Here is a 22,016-nt window from a genome sequence, read left to right as displayed (position 1 = left end):
AGACAACCTCTGTAGCACCATTTAGCCACTTGTTAGCAACTGCCTTTTTCAGGACACATAACGTCTTGAAACGAGTGGGGAATTATTGATGTACTTTATGTTGTAGAAAAGCATAAAAACACATTGAGCTTCTGTTAAGCACAGACCTTATTTTAGGCATTTAACCAAAAGCCCCCCAAAAAACCCACTGACTTGAATGAATGAAGCCAGAAGTTCAAAAATGCTAATTATGTATCAAATAATGTATCAAATAAATGGTGTGTATCTTTAATAAACATAATATAAACTATAACTAAAGCAATGCACAAATTAATCATTGAAACTACTGTTTGTTTGTTTTTTTTTCCAAAAGAATGACAGTCCTTCCTTCCTGACTGAAATAGTCCATTTTCCTGCTGGAGTGAATGAAGTTGGAACCAAAGCCAGATTGTATAAGCAGCCATGTTTGTCTGGTTAGCATAGCACCTGAGGCTGTAGATGCTGTAACAATGCCATTCTCCATTCTAAAATCTGATTAAATTTATTTTACAATCACATATTTATGGTCAATATTTCACTACATAATGAGATGTATTATTAGTGCCTGGTTTAAAGTTAAAATTATAAAATGAACTTGAATTTAATATTTTTCTCTATTTGCTGCCTTGGACATCACAGTTAAGGGATGTCACTAGTGAAGTATTCAACTTCATTCTTTCGGTGCTATCAGCCAGTCAGCATCATCATGAGGTCATGAATGGGAATGCTAATGGATGAATTTCTCCAGGCATTTTAGGCCTTCTTGCATTGTACCTGAAAATATGCTGCTTGGTGACACATTAAGCTCAATGATTTATTTTCTTTGGAGCTCATATGGTTGGCTGAAAAAAACAACAACAAAAAAAAAACAGTTAACTTTTTTGTGTGAAACAAAAAGTTGCTTGTTTTTAAATGGTTGGGTAAAAAACAGTATCACACTTTTGCTGTTTGTGCCAAATCACAACCATCTTACTTGTCTGTTTTGCTTAAATATCCCATGTCAATATCCCAACACTTCATTGTATTCATTTTAACAATTTTGTTGATAAAAAAAGGCTTGATGATGCAGTTGAAAAACAAATACCCCTATATTATTGTCCCAAAGCAACAGTTACTAGAATGGAAGGAGGAGAGGAAATAAATGCTAGGAAAGCAACAATAGGAGCACCAGAGCTCTTTCAAGAGTCTGCTGGGCTGGTAAATGGGATGAAGCACTTCAGGATTCATTTACATCACTGTGACGTTGCTTCAGATCTCAGCAGCAAGTCATTGGCCGGTTAGAGATTTCAAGAATAGCCTCTCTTCAGTCTTCAATCAGCGGCCATGAAAGAGAGCAGCTTAAGGATCCTCCAGTCTAGCGCTGCCTTCATCCTTATGGATTTTTTTAGTTGATTTATTTCCATGCACCTTTTTTAGAGGAGACTGTGAAAGAACATGCAAATATGAATGTGACAAAGGGGTGTTATCTGAGAAACGTACTCACAATCACCAGCCATAGAAAACAGAAATATTAGGACTGTTGCCTTGCTGCATACATGACATCCTATCAGTCATGGAAACTTACCAATATGGAAATACTCTTCACGACACAAATAACACTACACATGTAGACATCCCTGACTCTAGAAAAGTTAAATGTTAACGTGTTACTATGACACAATACATACACAAATATTGGGTAAAATATATTTCTTCTATGTTGGCAGCCATATTGTTTTTATTATATATATGTATATATTATAGCAATTGATTGAATCATGCATTTTGTAACTTATTTTGTCTTATTTCTAATGAATCCATAGATACATGACACAAGTGTGAGCTTGTTCCTGAACGGTCAAGAGGATGATGGCACAGCTTTGGACACACAAACCTTGGCAGGACCAGTAGAGGACATCACCTCAGAGGGTGCTCTGTGGATCGGTAGAAGGTCTAATGGTAATGATTTCTGTACTCCTACATTGCTCTTTCAGTTTTATTATGCTGTTTTTATTATATATTTGATTTGACTTTGCTTATTTTTTTTTCAAAGCTGCAGCTATCTTCATCTAACAGTGTTTCTTCTCAGAGTCACACAGTTTCCTATCACTCAAATTGAGTGCGAAAAAGGACACACTAATTTGCAGACATGTTACATTTTTCCATTATAGAAATATTCATAAGCCTGCAACTAATCATATTTGGAGTTTATATAGGTCAAGGGTGACCATATGGCAACAAATAATCTCCTCATAAATGAGATGAGATGGGATTTCTGTAATACCCCCAGGGAATGAAATACACACAATCACACACACATGTTTTGAATACACATCCACAAATAGCATAGACTTGCTAAAGTTAACTTTAAGTTCACTCTGCATTCATTTTAATCTTAGCTCAACATTACTGTGTTTGTTTGCAAAAATGACAATAATTCTGCCCAGATCTCTCAGAGGACACAGTAGATTGGTTACCAGTGCTGCTTGTTTCTCTCATTTCCTAAATGGCAAAGAAGTACAAGGAAGCAATCCACTGTACTCTATACACTCTTCTAATAGAGCATGCCTCATTTACTGTCAAACATGCACACACACAACAGCTTCACATGAAAGTTGCAGTCTGTGTAATCCATTTTGCACACATTTCTAACTCTACATCCAGAGCCCAGGGGTCTGAAATGCTTGTTTGATTCATGTAGAACTCATGTGGACAAAGCATAGAGGTAGTTCTTATAAGATTTAAAGTAAAAAGCATGTTCAGACAAACATCATGCCATTTGAAATTTTTGAATACAGCATAAAAATACAAATTTCGAATCATTTATATTCAGCATTTCTAAATTTGATGGCCATATTTAGCATACAGTATGTGCATTGTGGTTTCTATAAAAACATTAAGCAGCACAACTGTTTACGACACTGATAATAAAGACATTTTACTTGAGCTTCAAACAGAATTTTAGAATTATTTCTGAAGGATCATATAACACTGACTGAAGACTGGAGTAATGACAGCTGAAAATCCAGCTTTGCCATCATAGGATTTTGAAATACCTTAAAATACAAAAAAAATTTATTTTAATTTGTAATAATGCTTTATTTCACAATATTACTATTTTACAGTATTTTTGATCAAATAAATGCTTTTACTGTATTTTTGATAAAATAGATGTAAATTTTGAGTAAATAAGTAAATTATTAAATAAATAAATAAATAATCATAATAATAATAATAATAATCTTACAGACCCCAAAACTAAGAATGGTATTTTACATTTATTTGAATCTTTTGAATCTCTCTGTCTGTAAGAAATGCTTTTATTATTATGTAGTGTATGTTAAATTTTTCTTTGGCTTGGCATGTCTTGCATATGAATACAAACCTCTTATTATTTTTTGTGTTTTTTTTTTTTTTTTTTTTTTTTATGATTAAATTTATATATATGAATATGTCTATTATAAAACAGACTCAGCACACAAAGATGAAAAGATTTCAGGGCAAACATCCAAATACAGTATGACATCTCAATCAGAGCCGGTTATTAGAACAGAAGTGATTATATCTTATCTGTTGATGTGGATGGATCTGCACGTTTAGGCTTGGATCTATGCCGCCCATCCAGCCGGTGGGATTAATGCTCACAGAGAACTGTAAATAAGCATAATAGATCCCACCATGCAGCAAGTGTCTCTTTAACTCAAATAAAGACATAGATAAGGTAATCCACTAGTTGCTATGGATCCTGCAGACCGTCTTCAATAGCGCCCATTGACTTTCCTTTCTTTTTCTCCCCAGGGTCAAATCAATTCATTGGAAGGATGCAGGATTTTAGATTTTATCCAAAGACATTAACCAACAGGTAAGTATAAGGTCACAGGGCATTAACATCAGATGTAGCTGCACAAGTAGTTTTTACAAAGATGTGCTATATATAATCTGGGTCCTGAAGCAAAACCAGTGTAAAAACACAGATGAGAACAGTTTTAAATCATGCATTTTTGTATTTCAGAGAGATTGAAGAGGTGTACAATGGACAATTCCCTCACCTACACACCCAGTCATCATGCCTCTGCCCTGCTAGTCACCCCAGAGTGCACCCCCTAGTGGAGAGGGTCTATTCCCTCACCTACACACCAGTGATACCACCCATGACAAAGTGCTCCGTCTGAACCAGGATGCCCACCCACTGCATTACATCAATGACAATGACATCGGAACCACCTGGATCTCCTCCATCTTTCCTAATTTAAAGCTGTTGGACAAATGAATAACTATCACTATAGATCTGGAGAATGGACAGTACCAGGTACATACCCACCAATAAGGGTTTTAAGTTTAGCTTCATAAAAGTTTAGTTTAAGGAGCATCAAGACAATATATGGTTTAAAGCATTGAATATTAAACGGGTCAAGAACTGCCTTTTTATTATTTTGTACTTTTCTCTGAGGTTCCCTTATAATGTTATTAAGATTATTATATCAAAAAAACATCATGATATAAAAGTAATAGGCTATTTTTTGTCCTGTTTTTAACCCTCTCATCTGAACGCTCTGTTTGAATAGGTGTGGTGGATTGTAGACTCTGAAGTAAACGGCCACCGCTGTAATTGGCAACAGTTGTGTATGTATGAGAGCGTACATTCCTCATAGATGGACACTGCTGTGATTTAGGTTAAAAACGCATGCGAATACTCAGTACACATCAAACGATTTGTAATAACAGACAAAACAATAGTGAGCATGTTGCAACATTACTGTCAGATCCAGTATAGTAGGCACAGCATTGTCTTTTAGTTTCAATTTTTCTAAAATCAAATCCTGCGTCAAACTGTGTTTGTAAACAAATCCACAGTAAAATGAGTTCATCCATCAGTAAAAGTTCATTCACTCTTTCCAAATGTTGGGATCAGAAGGAAGGCAATGCAAAGACAGTTTCACAGTGTCTTGTTGTGTTCAGAGCCATCACTATCGTTTGATTTCTTCGTAATCCTGCGTTTGCCTCTTTTGTTACATGCGTGAATCAGTGGGCGGGGCTAAGCATGCAGTGCTGTAGAAGCAGGCATTGATCTTCTGTGTTTAGCCGCACTATTACATTACAGAGTGGTACATTCCACAAGCTGTTATTTTGGCAGACTGGCTTCAATATAATTTATAATATAATAGGATGTTTTTTTTATAGTACAATTACCTCTCACTGCATATGTCAAAAGATCAAAGGAATTTTAGTTTCTCAGTTCATGACCCCTTTAACTATTTTTACTCCAAGGCCCCACTTTGTCTGAGACAATATTACCTCATTTAGACCCTCATATCCTCATGGAATTTTAATTATGATTGTGTTACTACAAAAACATTTTAAGATTTATTGGGGGCCTCCAGAAAGCTTGCAGATGCTCCATTTGGGCCCTGGCCTCCTGGTTGAGAGTCACTGGTTTAAAGTAAGCTTCAACCTGACATTGTCTATTTGTGTGGCTGCTTTCACAAATCCAGACACTGGGTAGCGTCTTTTCCATTTGAATACACTAAAGCCGACCTAAAGTCTTTTGTGTGTGTCTGAGTGAGTCGCCCAGTCATCCATGTGGCTAAGCCAAGCCGAGCAGAGAGTCCAGCTGTAAAGAAGTAGAGGATTTATGCAGCTCTGCCTCAGTCTCTCCTCTCAATACCAGATAAAACACACCACCACACAGACTTTGAAGTATCCACTTAGTCAAAGCTGCAACCAGTTTCTCAACAAACTCCTCAAAATGAAGCCACAGAGGGAGAGAGGGAAGAGTAAAGCGGCGCTTCAAGCTGTTCTTCAAAGTGCCGGCGTGCTTTAGGAGGTGGCGGAGCATTGACTGTTGCTGTGCAGATAATAGATAATCCATTGCTGTTTAGTATTTCATGCATATTTCACCCTCTGTCAATTTTGCATGCTTCCTTTACAGGTTTTCTACGTGATACTCCAGTTCCTCAATGCTCAGCCTGAAGCGGTCCGCATTCAAAGGAAGACAATCAGGAGCTCAGTATGGAAGGACTGGCAGTTTTTGGCCAAGAACTGTAGCTACTTTGGGATGGAGGATAACGGGCCTTTAGATCGTCCTGATTCTGTAAACTGTCTACAGTTGCTCAGGTAGTGTATACACACACACGCGCTCTATATGTCTGTTAGTCTATCCACATGTGCTTCTGACTCTGATAACAGTCCTTGAACTAATGATTCCTGCCAGGTAAGCTGTATCAAAGTGGGATGAGACAAGTTCCTACTTTGATAAAAGCAGCGGATTGTCGTTTAGTGAGCTTTTGGAGATTCTAGGAGGAGAATGGGGAGGAAAATGCTGCTCTTGGCTGCAGTCCAGCCTGCTCAGATCTGATCTCTGCTGTCCTTGGCCGCAATCAAGACAGCAGAGATACTTAGCTGTTATGGACCACACAAGCACCTGGTTTCACACGCATACGAAAGAGAAAATGAGGACAGTTATTTTAATGGGATTGGGCCGAGAGGGTTATCGTAACTGTTTATGACGATAAACTACAGTTCATGTGTCTTGTCTTTTTTTTTTTTATTTTTTTTTTTTGACGGGACACATTAAACATGCATAATTATCCCTCACAAAAGGATTAGTGAAAAGCAATTATGTTTAAATGATAAATTTTTCTTTGAGTCCTAATTCTACCTACAGTTATTTGAGGACCCACATTGAAGCAAATTGTTTAAATGTGTAAATACTAGGGGTGTAACGGTACATGTATTCGTACCGATCCGTTTCGGTATGGGTCTTTCGGTTTGGTACGCATGTGAATTTTTTTTTTTTTTTATTGTTTTTTTCTGGAAATTCAAATAATAAATGGCATTTTGACCGTGTTTGATGTGGCATGACAGAACGCTGTATAAACACCTTTGAGAGCCACTTCTGGGACGGTTCTGAAACGTGCTGGTATAATCCCAACACAAGCACTGACTAGAGGGGCCGCGATCAGCTCTGGTTCCTGTGTCTGAGGTGTGACGCCCCGCAGATTTTTGCAGAGTGGAGCAAGAGTGAATGCGATCATTCCTTCCTCTGTACTACTAGTTTTAACGTGAATAACTAGAATAAGATAAGACTGAATAAGTCTAAATAAGACTGAATAAGACTGAACATCTCATGCCTCATGTTATTGCTCAATCAGTGAGCGCGTTTTGGTCATATAAACGCAGAAGCCGTTTTCTTTTATTGGAGTAAGGTCATAAACGGCGTAAGCATAAACCGGTCGCAACAGGTAGTTTCCCGACATGCTGCAAGTTGATATGTTGCAAGCTTAATTAAACATCACAACTGACAAATGTATGGAATACTCTGAGTCAGATATGCAAATGATTATATTTTGATGTCACTACAGGAAAATAACCTGATTTATTAATGAAGTTATGTAAATGCAGCTTACTTGCGTTGTCAGGATACTGATGTGCATGTAAACAGGGAAAACTGGTAATTTTAATAAGTTGATATTTGTGAGTTATCAGCTTACTGGTGTGCATGTAAACGTGCAGTGTTTCAACCATGGAAAGACATCAACAATACAGCGTGGAAATAAAATGTCATGTAGCATTTAATTTACCTCAGCAAGTCATCAGTGTCCACAGCTTGTTCGTTCCTCAGATGAAGTCAAGCTTGTTCGTTCAGTAGAGAAATGGAGTCTAGAGAGAAGTATTTTTCTTAATTATTTAATGTATAGTATGTTTAAATTAATCTGTTATGAAACATGCTTTGCCAGCCATTGTGTAATTGAATATATTTTAACAAATACCTTAGACATTTTATTATTTGTAATTTAAAAACTGCATTATGTGCAATTTACATGTTTGCATACATTTTTTTTTTTTAAGTTGAGTGTTGATCATCTAGTTAAAAAGAAATAGTAATTAAATTTAAGTTTGGGTTAAGTTGTTGTATAATGTATAATGTAAAAGGGTGCCCTATAGTTTTAAGCATAAACTGAGGTAGATTTTTATCACTAAGAAAATTTAAACTATAACTGAATGAAAAAATAAGTTGTTGTATAAAAAAAAGTTTTTCCCCCTGCTGTACCGGAATCATACTGAGCTGTGACGTTAAAACTGAGGTACGTACCAAAGCATCATATTTGTGTACCATTACACCCCTAATAAATACATATCTACACTAGTGGTTCTCAACCAGGAGCCGGGGCCCACTAGGGGGCTTCCAAGGGTGCTACAGGATGACTTAAATCAATCATTTTTATTAATTAAATCAGATAAAATCAAGTAATCTTACTTTGAACTAAAAAATAAAATAATTATTTATTTTTCCCACTAAATAATATATATTATTATTATTATTATTATTATTTTTTTTTTTTTTTTTTTTTAACTTTTTTTATTTTTGATGTTATTGAATGAATCATATGTAATTTAATTTTTTGATTATATCAGTTTTTTTGTTCATAAAAAGTTTGAAAACAACGACAGGGGGCCTTAAAATCATAAAGGTTGAGAACTAATGATCTACACAGCATCATACTACATTTAAGTTGGGTCATGATGAATATGTTTAAAATGTTAGTTATTCTTCCTGCTAAGTTTGGACCTGCTTGGATGAACACAACACTGGCCAGATGTTTCACCACTTTAACTGTCTGAGTATTTTAGTTTACAAACAAACAGCTTCAACCCAGTGGCATAAGGGTCTGCACTTAGACTCTTCAGACAAGTCACATCATAGCATGTGGGGAAAGAGAGGGACAGAGAGCACAGGTAGAGATGGGGACAAAAGACTTTCTTCACACAGGTTTGTCCTGGATAAGTCTACCGGCATTAGAGCTGAAACGTGCATAAGCGCTCTGTGGATCTTTCTTGAGAGTGAATAATGCAGTAGGGGCTATACCTGTCCTGCCCTCTGGAAAGACCTCGAGAACTCTCTCATTCACCCCATTTATTCTTGCCCTCCGAGAAATCTCCCTTTCAAACCCCATATCACTAAACAATATTTTAAACCTGTATTAGTGAAATTTCCTCTCTGTAGTTCTAAGATGCAAAGAAAAGACCTTTGCTTTTCCAATTTCTTTGATGTTTGTTCATTTCAGTAGCTAGTGACATGTTTCATTTTCAACCTGACAGCATGTTACCCTGCTATGTCAAAACTTGAAAATCCTGGTCTCTTTCAATCACTCAAACGCTCAAAGCTTAAGATGCAGGAATAGTATTCCTTTTTCTTTTTCATTTTTCAGTCAGTAGGATAATATAGGGTACATTTTATGCTTGTAACTCTTTAAAGGGGACGTTCACCCAAAAATTAAGATACTGTCATCATTTACTCATCCTTATGTCTTTTCAATTTATTTATTTGTTTATTATTTTTTCAATTGGGAATTTTATGTAATGATGTAATTTTTTAAGTTTTTTTTAAGTAAATTTATTTTGTTTTGTTTTTTTTTTGTTTTTTTTGTGACCAATGATGTTACAGGATAAGGTTTTTTATTTATTTATTTTTTATTTTATTTTATTTCTTCGTTCACAAATACCAATATCAGCCTGAAAAGAATTTTAGAACTGGTCCCTTAGGTGGCCTTGCATCAAAAAATAAGTACAGTGTACTTATTGTGCTCATATTGTATTGCAAGGCACTTTTGCTGCTGTTGAGTTTGGATACGGGTAAGGTTAGGGACAGGTTTGGTGGTATGGGTAGGTTTAAGTACAATGTAATAACAACTGTGCACAATAAGTGCATTGTATCAAATTAATAAATGTAAGTACACACTTGTTAAGGACACCTAATATAGAGCTTTGCATAGCCTCCTAAAATTATATCCTTTATAGAATTTTTCATGACCTTTTCAGGTCTGGAAATTACACTTTTTTTATTTAATTTTTGGCATTTTTTGCCTTTGTTATAATAGGACAGATCAGAGCAGACAGGAAGCAAAATGGGAGAGGCGGTGGGGATGGATCGGGAAAGGTTCTCAAGGTCGGGATTCGAACTCTGGACACCCATAGCGCAATGGCGCTGTATATTTGCATGCTGCCCACAAGGCTATCAGCAACCGACATGGAAAATACAATTTAAAAATTCCCTCATTTACAGTATATAATTTTTCCAATACCGAAGGAACAAATTAGAATTATTTTTTTAACCATTTTAAAATCATTGTCTGATTTTTAACCAATTTTCCTGTTTCTTTGGAAGTGTGCTGTGTCCACCTAGTTGATCCTGGCCCTCTGGTTGAGAACCACTGCTTCAAATGCAGCCTAAATACTCTTTTTACAACTGCAAACTTAATTTTTTTTTTTTGGTCTTTCTTTTGCATTACACCAAAGATCCCACGGTTGCTTTCAGTCATCACTATACGCTGTGGACGAGATCACCATCAGCGGCAGGTCCGAAACCAACAGCACCCTGACACCAGTCAACCCCAATCAACTTTCACGAGACACAATCTCCCATTTTTGCCCCATGATTACTGTTCGCGGTAATAAAATTTGACAGAAATTTATGGACTTTTTAAATTTGACTGGATTTATGTGTTTGATGAGAAAATCAGTGGCCAGATAAGGCAGGATAATTCAGACTTTGATGAAACCGAAATACTTTTTAGGTTCAAGACCAAGTGGAGATGGGCGACAATTGTTGTTTTCTAGTTTGACACAACTGGGGGATCGATGACATGTCTGTTATTAGCCACAGAGGGTAATGCCATGTTTAACACAGATTTTGTCTTCCCGTTAATGGTCTTGTAATTACAGTGTGGATGCCACATTTGGAAATCACTGGCAGTAAAACTTCAGAACTTATGTTCTTTCTCTCTTTTCTCTCTCTCAGTCTGAAATGTTCTTCTGCGTCTCTCAAGAATGTCGAAAATGTTCTTTTGTCTCTTCAGAAGTCGAGACATGGTGTTATACCCATGTATACCTTCAGACATTAAACAGCCACTGTTCTTACGACTATGATAATTATGTCATTATGCAGGCAGCTGTAACTTGGCTCGCTCTCGCTGTGCGAGTGTGTCTGAGTGAGCAAGAGAAGGCAGCTTTAATTAAGAGCTAGTTAAACTGGCACAGACGAAATCGAGATTTAGGGACTGTGAAATCTCATCATCGTCTGACATTCAGAGGTGTCCCCCGTCCTCCCCGCCTTTTCTCTCTCTCTTTTTTTTTCCTGTACGGCTCTCTGAGACATCGCAACAGCTTCGCCGGAGAAACAAAGGCAGAGAGTAAACAGTAGTGGATTCACCCCCTTAGGGAGACTGACAGTTCAAACCCGCAAGAGGCTGAGAAGACGATGTATGTGTGTTTGGGGACTAAAATGTGCGTAAATTCAGCCTTTGAGCTATTCTGACAGGGTGTCAAGCTGTGTCTGGGAGCATTAGCGTCTGCTTTACGCTCATACGGTAATAACCTCCAGCAATAACGACAGCCCTCTTTCTTTTCCACTCTCCTCCTCTCTTGTTTGCTTGTTACGTTGTTTGTTTGAGTAACGGAGGTGAAGGGTGCTGCTTTTAGAGGGAGCCGTGTAAAGATGGGTGGATGATAATGCCGAATAAGGGCCCTTGAGAATGAATAATTTAAGCGGTGACCTGTAGGTGCGTGTTCCGTCTGATGGAGACCTGTCAGGTCTGCTGTTGTACATTACGACACGCCGTTGATATTTCCACTGGCATTTATAAATGTTGAATGCGAACGTCCTATTAGCCATGCACAGAGAGAATGAAGGAATGAAAGACTGATAGAGAGATCTAGGGAATGTGAAAAGGGAAGAGGAAGATTTTGTCAGGTGCCGTTGATGTTGCTAACCCTGTTGATTTGTTGAAAACTGCTATGTATTTCCAAGTGGCCTTAAAATGGAACAGAAAATGATACATTTAGGTTTAAATTAACTATAGAAATTGTATTGATAATATATATATTTTAAAATAATGCAACTGATTTGACATCAGACTAATTTCATGTCAACATAAAAATCCAGCAAAGGTTTTTTTTTTTTTTTTTTAATATGGCATAAAATGGCTATTGCATGTTATTCCAACATAATAATATATTCCAATATAATATAATATGATAAAAAAGTAATAATTTTGCATTTAATCTGTTAATATTAATGAAAATATCCCATTTTATGTAGAAATATGTCGCATTATGGAAGTAAAATTATTTCATACATCCCAGTGAAAAATGACTCTAATCATATCAACATCTGCATTATCACATCCTGTCCTTTGAGATAATTCTTCAATCTCACCCTATCTCTGTTTCCTGTATTTATGTAAATCCAGATTCCGGTTTTATCTTGGGAACCAGTTCCATTAGATGTATGAGAAGAACAACGATGAAAGTTCTCCAGAAGGATGTGGCTTCTAATTGTGTGTCTTTGTCCCCTTAGGTGTGAGTGCCATGGCCATGCAGACAGCTGTGACACTAGTATGAGTCCGTACCGCTGCGCCTGCCTCCCAGAGAGCCACACACATGGAGCTAATGTGAGTGCCGCAGGGGAGGCCCCCTTTTAATTAACCACTTCCCTTTAATGACGTGCAAGAGTCCTCTTTAATGAACAGCACACTCAAAAATAGGCCTTAATGGAATGACAGAGAAAAAAAAGCAGTGAGAGAGGAGGAGGAGGAAGAGGAAAACAAGAGACAGAAAGATCATTCACGCACATCTCCAGTTTCCTGATGAAAAGAGCTAGAAGTAGTGGAAAAAAGAAAGGGGAAGAAGAGAAGGAAGTGGTTTTGTGGGCAGCAGGGCTCTAATCGTCCTGTCCCATCAGCCCCTGGGTGTCTTGATGATGAGTCCAGCAAAGGTAATTATATCTCAGGGAAAGCTCTGATGACATAAGGCTCCAGTACTCACACTTTTCAAGAATGCCAATGTTGGAAAGCGACTTTAAAACTGTAGTTTGCCAAGCCACTCAGAATTTAAAAGAGAAAAAAAATAAGAACTAAAGTGCCACAAAGAGCTTTTTTAAATGTATATACTGTATATACATTGACATGAACCATTCGAATAAACTGTTCAAAGATACATATGAGAGAGAGAAACTGATTCAATGATTTTCTGGTGCTAAATATAAGAGAAAGGTTCATTGAGTCCAAACTGATTCACTATAATGAATCAAACCTTCTCACCATATTTACTGTAGGTGAACCAATTCAATTGAATGAATCAGTTCACTAGAATGAATCAGATTTCTAGAGAAAGGGCCTTTTTAGGCAAACCGATTCACTAAAATGAGACATTGCTACATATGATAAAGAGGAACATTTAGGACAAGCTAATTCAGTAGATGGGACCATTTATAATGAACTGAATTACTTGAACAAATTAAACCATTTGACACTACATTTGAGAAGAAAGACCATTTAGGAAAGAGCATTTGATTTATAGCTTCAGCAAAGCTGTGTGTGCAATACAATATGACATTAAAAGCAAATATATAACATTTGATTACGTTAGACAGCCTGTTGTTGGCAAAACAAGCCACATTGTTTGACAACAGTAACTGTCACGCTACTGAAAATGTAGTTGGTTTTAAACTTCCTGTATTTGAAGAACTGCTGTTGGCAAAATAAATGGCAATAGTCTTTTCACTATTCTCCATCTTCTTCGATCCTCTCTGATCCGATCCTCTCTTTGCTGTTCATCCTATTGAGAATCTGCACTGTCCAGATCGCTGCATATAATTCTGAACATTGGGAGCAAGTCCCAGGATTAAACTTTTAAACCTGATGTTTGGTGATTTAAATTATTCACTAGATGTCATGCATTATTCAGGACCAGACACGACACACTCTCTCTACTGCTGCTACTGTTGTTGTTTTCACTGAAACAAACAAGGGCCACATCTAACACGTAGATGCTGAAAAGTGTGTGTGTGTAAATATGATAAATATGAGCTGTCTCACTGCCCTAAACGCCCCTAGACCCAAACACCTGGCTTTGAGGAGGGACTGCCGCCTGCCCCGGAGCTGTCTGCTGTGTTTGCTTACTAGCTCTGAGACACAGATCTAGGCTGGCCCTACTAATGTTTGTGTCCTCGTAATATTCCAGCCAGAGCCAGTGAAGGTGTGTCAATTCTCGTTTTCAGTGCACATGGAGTGAACTGATTGTCACTGAGTGGGAACAGCAGTGTTGGAGGTCACATGTATGTGACATGGGACATTTGCGTCATTCATGTACCACAGAGAACATTTCAATGTGTCCTTGTTGATGCTTCAGCCACATTCCACAGCATTAAGCCCTCAGGGGAAGTAGTGGCCTAATGTTTAGAGAGTTTGACTCTTAACCCTAAGGTTGTGGGTTCGAGTCTCGGGCCAGCAATAGCACGACTGAGGTGCCCTTGAGACAGGCACCGAACCCCCAACTGCTCCCCGGGTGCCGCATCATAAATGGCTGCCCACTGCTCCGGGTGTGTGTTCACGGTGTGTGTGTGTGTTCACTGCTCTGTGTGTGCACTATGGATGGGTTAAATGCAGAGCACGAATTCTGAGTATGGGTCACCATACTTGGCTGTATGTCACGTCACTTTCAGAAGCCATTCAGACAATGTCTATTAACAAATCTTCATCTTCTGTCTCTGTGTAAGAGTGTGTCTTCTAGACCATTGAGGGGTGTACTAGCTGGGTAAAAGTTATGACGATACTAACAGATTCATTGCTAAGATTCTCTTCTAAAAAGTTCACTGTTCATATGTAGCATTCATTTTAGTGAATAACTTGGATGGTTAAAGGGATAGTTAACCCAAAAATAAAAATGATTAATAATATTTTTGTGGTTTTGTTTTATAGCTTCTAATTTAGTTAACCAATTGTGGGAGGGAATATTCTCAGCAAAATTAAACTCAGTTGCTCTAAATATCAGACAGATCATAATCATATCAGCATTATGAAATATTAGTGTTCCTTCCGCTATAATTACTGATTTAAAGTTGTGTAACCAGCCTCAGTGCGATCCCATCAGTCTTTTCTAGAGTGACTATAAATGATGGCAATGCATTGCTAAAAACCTTGTGTTTTCAAGTAGGCTAAAGGTTAACTGTAGGCTCTCTACTGGTGCAGCCACGCGCAGACCTTTCCTGAGGGAGCGTGAAATTAGCCATGGCATTCACAGAGGCCTTTCACACGGGATGAAGGCTCTTTCCCCACTGGAGCCCAGCTCCTCTCCACCTCACGCACCGGAGACGAATACAAAACACACAATACCTGCATGTGCTGATCTCTGTCCTGCACTTTTAGTTTTATGCTTTTAAATTAGTCTACGTATTTGCATTTTCCATATTGGTCAACTGTAGATGAACACATACATTGTTTGGAACTGGTTCTTTATTTTTTAACATCTACCTTTTTTTAGGGTAATTTATGCTTTAGTATTGCAAAGCTGTTGCAATTATAGTTGCTCCCTCTGAAACTACATTCTGCAATGTGTAAAAATTCAAATCCCTGTAGCATGTTGTCAGACCCCTGATTGGCATAGAGGGCTGTAGCGGTGGGTGGTCTCTGTCTGGCTCTTCCAGCATCCAGCCTGCTGAATTTGCAATTCCCTCCAGGCTCACGGCCCACTACGGCTGCCCAAACAGCAGTCTGACACAGCGAGCCTGGGCAGTCGCTGGGGAATCCTTTGCTTTTCATAATACATTTTTAATCATTTTATTTGATGCCTCCCATGTTCTCAGTAATTTGTAATGACTGTTCACAAAAATCAAATACTTTGCCAGTAAAGGCTCAAAAAAATATTTTTTATCCTCTTGCCTCTTTCTTTTGATTATGAGATGTTCGTTCAATGAAAGTGTCCTATTAAAATAGTTCAGTTGTTGAAAGTCACTTATAATAAATGAGCTGATTTTGCTCTGTCTTGTACATATGGAAATATTGTGTTATTTGTGACTGTGGGGACTTTATCATTGAACCTTGAGGTTGCATCTGGATATTGCTGATAAATGTATGTGTAGATGATGTATGTAGATGTGCTCTGATCTCTCACTCTCTCCAACAGTGTGAACGCTGCTCTCCTCTCTTCAATGACAAACCATTCAGAGCTGGAGATCAGGTACAGACGTACAACTGCTGCCCAAGCCAGTGTTACGGCCACGCCTCTTCCTGCCACTACAATGCCAGTCTGGATCCTCACCCTGGAGAACACTTCAGAGGAGGTGGAGGGGTGTGTAATAACTGTACACATAATACCACAGGTAACAGCATTTAATGTTTTTTCACATTTTTGGAATTGTCTGCTTTAATTTGTGAGAGAGAACACTTCTATCAGCACAATTCCACCTATCCCTCCTTCACTAACATTAAGTTAATTGACAACGAATTGTGACTCCCGGGAAAAACGGGACGTCTGGTTACCTTATCCCTACCGCTTCGGGTGCTGACGCCATTGTTTCAGATCACTAGTTCGCGTTTTATTAGCCTATCCATCTACTGCAGCTGCTATACTGACTAGATATGCAAACGCCCCTTATCCGATCGCAATCCAATGACAGGGACGCACATTTTGAAGGACAATAGCCTATAGGATGCATTTTGAATGTCCGGTAGTCCTCAAATAACATTATAGTCCAGTCTCGTCTAGGCATAAATTTTGTCATAATTTCGTCATCAGATATTATTTTTAGCTCGTCAACGTCTCATCTTCGTTAACGAATATTTTTCGTCGTTGTCTTCGTTAACGAAATTAACACTGGTCTGATAATTTTTTTATTTGTTTTTTAAATTGTTTTGATGTAGATTATGTTGTCATAAATTTTGGCATAAGTTATGCGAGTAGTGTTTTTTAAAAATATTTAAGTTTAAATATACCAAATTCTCTTCAACAACCAGACTAAATATTCAGCTAGTCACAGTTTGTTGTAAGATAATATGCTTATTGAAGCTCAAAATGTCCAACATGTTGTTGTTCCAAATTGTCCACCTGTCGGCCACTTAGACTCGATAGAGTGGACAAAAATATGACAGGGTGGACATAGCATTCATTTGTAGCTAATATTGCTAAAAACTAAAATGATTTGGGGTGGGGGGAGGGGGGTATATCAATATGATTGAGGTTGTAATTATATTATTTATTATTATTATTTTCGAAGTTGAATAAATGTTTCATTGTCATATTTTGTCATGCTTTGTGTGTTCTGCTTTATGTGTCCACCCCGTCATGTGGTGGTCCACCCTGTCATCTTGATATTTTAATATTATATTTTAAATAATAATTCAATCATATCTATATATTCCAGTGTGTCCAATGGCTAGGTGTGGGGCCAATTCCATGCAAACAAACTGCATCCAAATATCACAGTTTTCTTCAAATAAGAAAAAATACATGTGTGAATTGTATGAGTTTCTTTAAAAACACACGGTTTACATAAAATCTTTTAATTATTTATAATTTGAAAGCAAACAAATAACCCTGTTTTGGAAAGGGGCATCATACCTTTCAGAAAATATAATTTGCATCTTAATCTTGCAATGAAAACATATTTAACAGTAATATATTTGCCCATGACAGGGTGGGCATATCTTATGGTTTATGCTTTGAATAATGGCCCATAATTATCTAAAAAAAAAATGTGTGGGAGCTCAGCTAATATGTTTCTATAGTACTTGAGTGTCTACTGTTTATGACATGACAAAACGAATGGGAAATTAAAACCAAAATTTTTGAGTATTGTGAGGGTTGAAAGGCACAGTTAAATCCCATTGTTTAAAAATATGCTATCATATGCTTCAGGGTGTCCAGAAGTGCAGAACATTAATAACTACTTTCAAATGCATAACATTATAATGAGAGCACTATTTAAAAAAAAAAATCTTGTGAATTCTTAGGGTTTTGCTGACGTTTAATGTTAACTATCTTTTAATCAAAACATAAAACATTATTTATCCCATTTGTATCTGCGAGGCATCCGTAACACATTTTCCCTGTGTGTTAATGTCAGTAATTATGACTGTCGAATGTCTGACTTGACTCTTGGTAATGTATTTTGCCCCTTGCCCTCAAACATATGATTCGACTAACAGTCAACTATCGGCAAGATTCAAAATTCTGATTCAACTATGAAAATCCTTAGTCGAGTAGAGAGTAATTCTCCCTAGTGGACTCAAATATGCCAAATTATTCAATATAAAAAAATAAATAAATAAATAAATTTGGTAAAAATGTTATCTAAATTATATTGTCTATCAGTCATCCTGCTCTCTAGATATGCCATTCAATTGAAAAACCCATATTTGTCAACCTCTAAGACCTATTTCTGTCATATGTTTTATAAAATCATTTTATATTGTTCCAATATGCTGTACATAACAGAAACCCAGATATTTTTCATTACAACAGCTGGAAAAATAGTTGAGATATAATGAAAGCATCAAAAAGGAGAGCAGAAAAATCGAAATAATGCATCAGAGTGAAAACAGATGGACATTTAATGAAGTAAATCAGGCCATGCTAACAGGTTCATTGTTTCATATGCTGGGCATCAGGCACAGTGGCAGGTAGGGATGAAAGAGGACATTAAAATGGACACCTTAGAAAATTACACATCTCTTGCAGGACCTCTCCCAAGACTGCAGTTTTTTAATTTGAAATCATAGTCCTATGATATGATTGAATTTTAATAGGTTGACATCAATTTCCCCTCTCCCCCCACCCGTTTCCTTCTACAAGCACTCGCAGGCTCACTCTCTTTGGGTTTTAACCAAACTGTGAACGGTGTCGGAGTCTGTTCTACAGGGATGTTGGTGCACTCCTGTGGGCCAAGGACGTGTGCAAAGCATGTGAGTGCCACAGCGCTGGGACCGTCAATGGCAGTTCAGAGTGTGAGCCGGTAAGTGTAAACATGCACACAAATACATGGGTATGCATTTCCCATAAATAAAAACCCATAGAAAGCAAAGCAGATAATGAACCCCCACCATTTACCACCTTTATCTCCTGCTCTTTGCATTTGTGTATATTACATATTTTGATTAATTTAACAATAATTTATACAACAGATTACATAAAGCTCATTTTAACAGATTATGCAGATTTTTTTTTTTTTTTTTTGCTTCTAGTCTCTATCTGATATCTGATATTAATTAGACTTTAGATACATTTCCGAATTTCAAGGTGCAACAGTAGCTCTGCATATGCAAAGGAAGACATCTGAGGCTTTGATCCCCTGCTTTGTGACGGACCTGAGAATTGTAGATTCAGATAACGATATTGCCCAGTCCCTCTCGAGAGGGTTGCATTGATGTATTGGCTGAGGACTTTAGTATTCACAACAGCATTTATCAGTGGTTTGATCAGTAGGGAGTATGCAAAAGTGTCGTCATGAGAGCCTCTCTCAGGAGAATTCTCCCCCACCTTTTCCTTTATCTTAGCATCATGAAAGCCATTTTGGAGGAACAGATTCATGTCGATAGATATACTGGATGACAAATTCAGAATCAATGGCTGGGTCAGCCCCATGTTAGATTGTTACCTTATTTAAATGATCAGAATGATTATTTCCTCACATATGGTAATGACTTTACACTGTTAGTTGGGCTATTTCTGTTTGGTGCTGGGTAGGATTGAGTATTCTTAGCTCATGATAGGAATTTATGTAGCTTATGTCTTCTTTTATTTTATTAGCATTATTGATGATTCAAGATTTAAGAGTATTTTTATGATGCATATATATTTTTCCTTTTCCAATAAGTAATTCAGATTTATTTATTTTTTTGTTTATTTCAGTAAATATTATATTAACTCTATTGTGTAATAGATAAAGAAATTTATTTCAGTAAATATTATATTAACTCTATTGTGTAATAGATAAAGAAAACCACAAATATCTAGCCTCCATGTTTAGTTATGTTATGTTATGTTATGTTATGTTTTGTCCTATTTTAATATTATTATATTATATTATAATATTCTACTACTATATTAAATTATATTATATTATATTAATAAATTATTACTACTAATGTACTAATCTACTACTACTTCAGCTATTACATTACATTAGTAGTATATTATGTCACACTGCAGGATTTTTCCAAAAGTCAACTTTTCAAAAGCATTAGTTTTTTTGTTTGTTTGTTTGTTTGTTTGTTTACTTTTGTATCAGCACTTAAAGGGATAGTTCACCTAAAAATGAATTCTGTCATTTTCTATTCTGGATTTTTTTGTTCTATTAGTTAATTTTTGTTTTGAATTGAGTTTAAGTAAACGATGACAAAACATTCATTTTTGGGTGGACTCTCCCTTTAAGTTTCAAGTGATTTGAGCCATCTAGTCTCTTTTCCTAAAGTTCTGACATATATAACTTTAACACAAGGATCACAGTAGTATTAAATATTCCCCCTTTTCATCTAAACAACAGCTGGTACTTTCAATCCATCCCAAGGAAGAGACCCATTTTGTTAAGCCACATGACCCTCTGCACAATGGCAGCTTTTGAGCTCAGGTGTTGTGACCTCTTCCCTCCTATCCCAAACCACTCCGTTCTCTGTAATGGAGATAAAAAGCAGCCCAGTGGGGATCATCGGGGTGGGGGGTAGAGACAGAGCAGAGCTTCCCATCCATGACTCACACACGCTCACAATGGCCTGCTCAACTTGACTAATTGGAGCACGGTCACGTGATGCTTTCCTTCCTCCGCAGATCGGGGGGCAGTGTAAGTGCAAGCGACATGTGTCTGGCAGACAGTGCAATCAGTGCCAACACGGATTCTACAAGCTGCAGTCAGTGCTGGCTGACGGCTGCCGCGCCTGTAACTGCAATACCGCCGGGACCGTGCAGCCAGATATTACCTGTCACCAGGACTCAGGTCAATGCCAGTGCAAGGCAAACGTAATCGGTACGTATCAAGCAGCATTGCGCCCTCCATCGCTCTTTCGCTCTCTTCTCCCATCCTTCTCTTCCTCTCTTTCTAACTTCTTGTTTCTGTCTCTCAACCTTTCTCTGTTTCTCTCTGTTAATTCCCACAACTTATAGCTGTACAGGGCAAAAAATAAATACATAAACAGATAAATGAGTATGGCTGGAATCCTAAATTTTGTACTGTCTCTATGTAAATAAAATATTAAATAAATATTTGATGTAACAGCCGTGATGTTCATTTTGATCAACATTAGGATTTTATCTTAAAATTTATAACAATGTAAAGGAACCTTGCTTTTAACTTCTTTTAAAGTAATAGTTCACCCCAAAATGAAAATGTTGTCATCATGTACTCACCCTCATGTCGTTCCTGAAAGAGTGAGTTGTTCATATGTTGAACACAAAAGAAGAATTTTGAAGAACCAAACAGCTGTTGGTCCCCATTGATTTCCATAGTAGGGAAAAAAATACTATGGAAGTCAGTGGGGACTACCAGCATTCTTCATTATATCTTCTTTTATGTTCAGCATAAAAAAGAAACTCATACAGATTTGAAACAACATGAGGGTGAGTAAATTATTGCAGAATTTTCATTTTTGGGGTGAACTATTCCTTAAAGTTTCTTACTATTGTTTCTCAATCTAATTCATTTGAAATGGTCCTGAGGTAGGATAAACTTGTTAAAAAAATAAATAAATGAAATATTCCATGTTGTCTTCCTGTAAGTTTCAAATGAAATATATTTCCAAATTATTTTGACATGGATTGTTTATATTATATATATATATATGTATATATATATATATATATATATATATATATATATATATATATTTATATATATATATATAAAAGAAATGATTAATTTTCTACTTGTTTGCACTTTTTAATTTCTGAATTGAAAACGTATGAAGCATACTGTACAGTGATCACTCTGCACTGCTGCATATGTAAATGGCATGATTAAATTGTTTACCATCAGGCTCTTTTTTTTGGCAAAGCCCTGTTTTTCTGTGGGGGTTTTTTTTTTCTTTCTTTTTTTTCACATATTCATTGTGAGCAGCAGCCAAAAGGATTTTTCTTACAGCTTTTCCAGGCATTCCAGGTCCTTTGCGATAAATCTGTTCCATTTTTTCTTCTTCTTTGTACCTTTGAACTGTTTTCTTATGAAATGCAAAAGAGAGTTACTTAGAAGATCATGT

The 22,016-nt window shown here is 36.9% G+C and overlaps 1 protein-coding gene across 1 annotated transcript in view; it reads left to right on the top strand.

Annotated features, from left to right (window-relative positions):
- The window catches only part of ush2a (Usher syndrome 2A (autosomal recessive, mild)), a 205,714-nt gene that overhangs the window by 14,575 nt on the left and 169,123 nt on the right, over window positions 1-22,016 (top strand). The window contains 12 exon segments of the mRNA XM_042743112.1: window positions 1,821-1,956; window positions 3,796-3,859; window positions 4,010-4,110; window positions 4,113-4,306; window positions 5,927-6,111; window positions 6,662-6,683; window positions 10,224-10,317; window positions 10,320-10,353; window positions 12,353-12,446; window positions 15,958-16,161; window positions 18,662-18,784; window positions 20,596-20,791. Of these exon segments, the coding sequence (XP_042599046.1) occupies window positions 1,821-1,956; window positions 3,796-3,859; window positions 4,010-4,110; window positions 4,113-4,306; window positions 5,927-6,111; window positions 6,662-6,683; window positions 10,224-10,317; window positions 10,320-10,353; window positions 12,353-12,446; window positions 15,958-16,161; window positions 18,662-18,784; window positions 20,596-20,791 (1,447 nt within the window).

The sequence above is a fragment of the Cyprinus carpio genome, chromosome B17 (genome assembly GCF_018340385.1).
Source record: "Cyprinus carpio isolate SPL01 chromosome B17, ASM1834038v1, whole genome shotgun sequence".
NCBI classification, from domain to species: Eukaryota; Metazoa; Chordata; class Actinopteri; order Cypriniformes; family Cyprinidae; genus Cyprinus; species Cyprinus carpio.
Note: the sequence above shows the minus strand (reverse complement) of the source record. Positions and strands in the feature narration are given on the sequence as shown.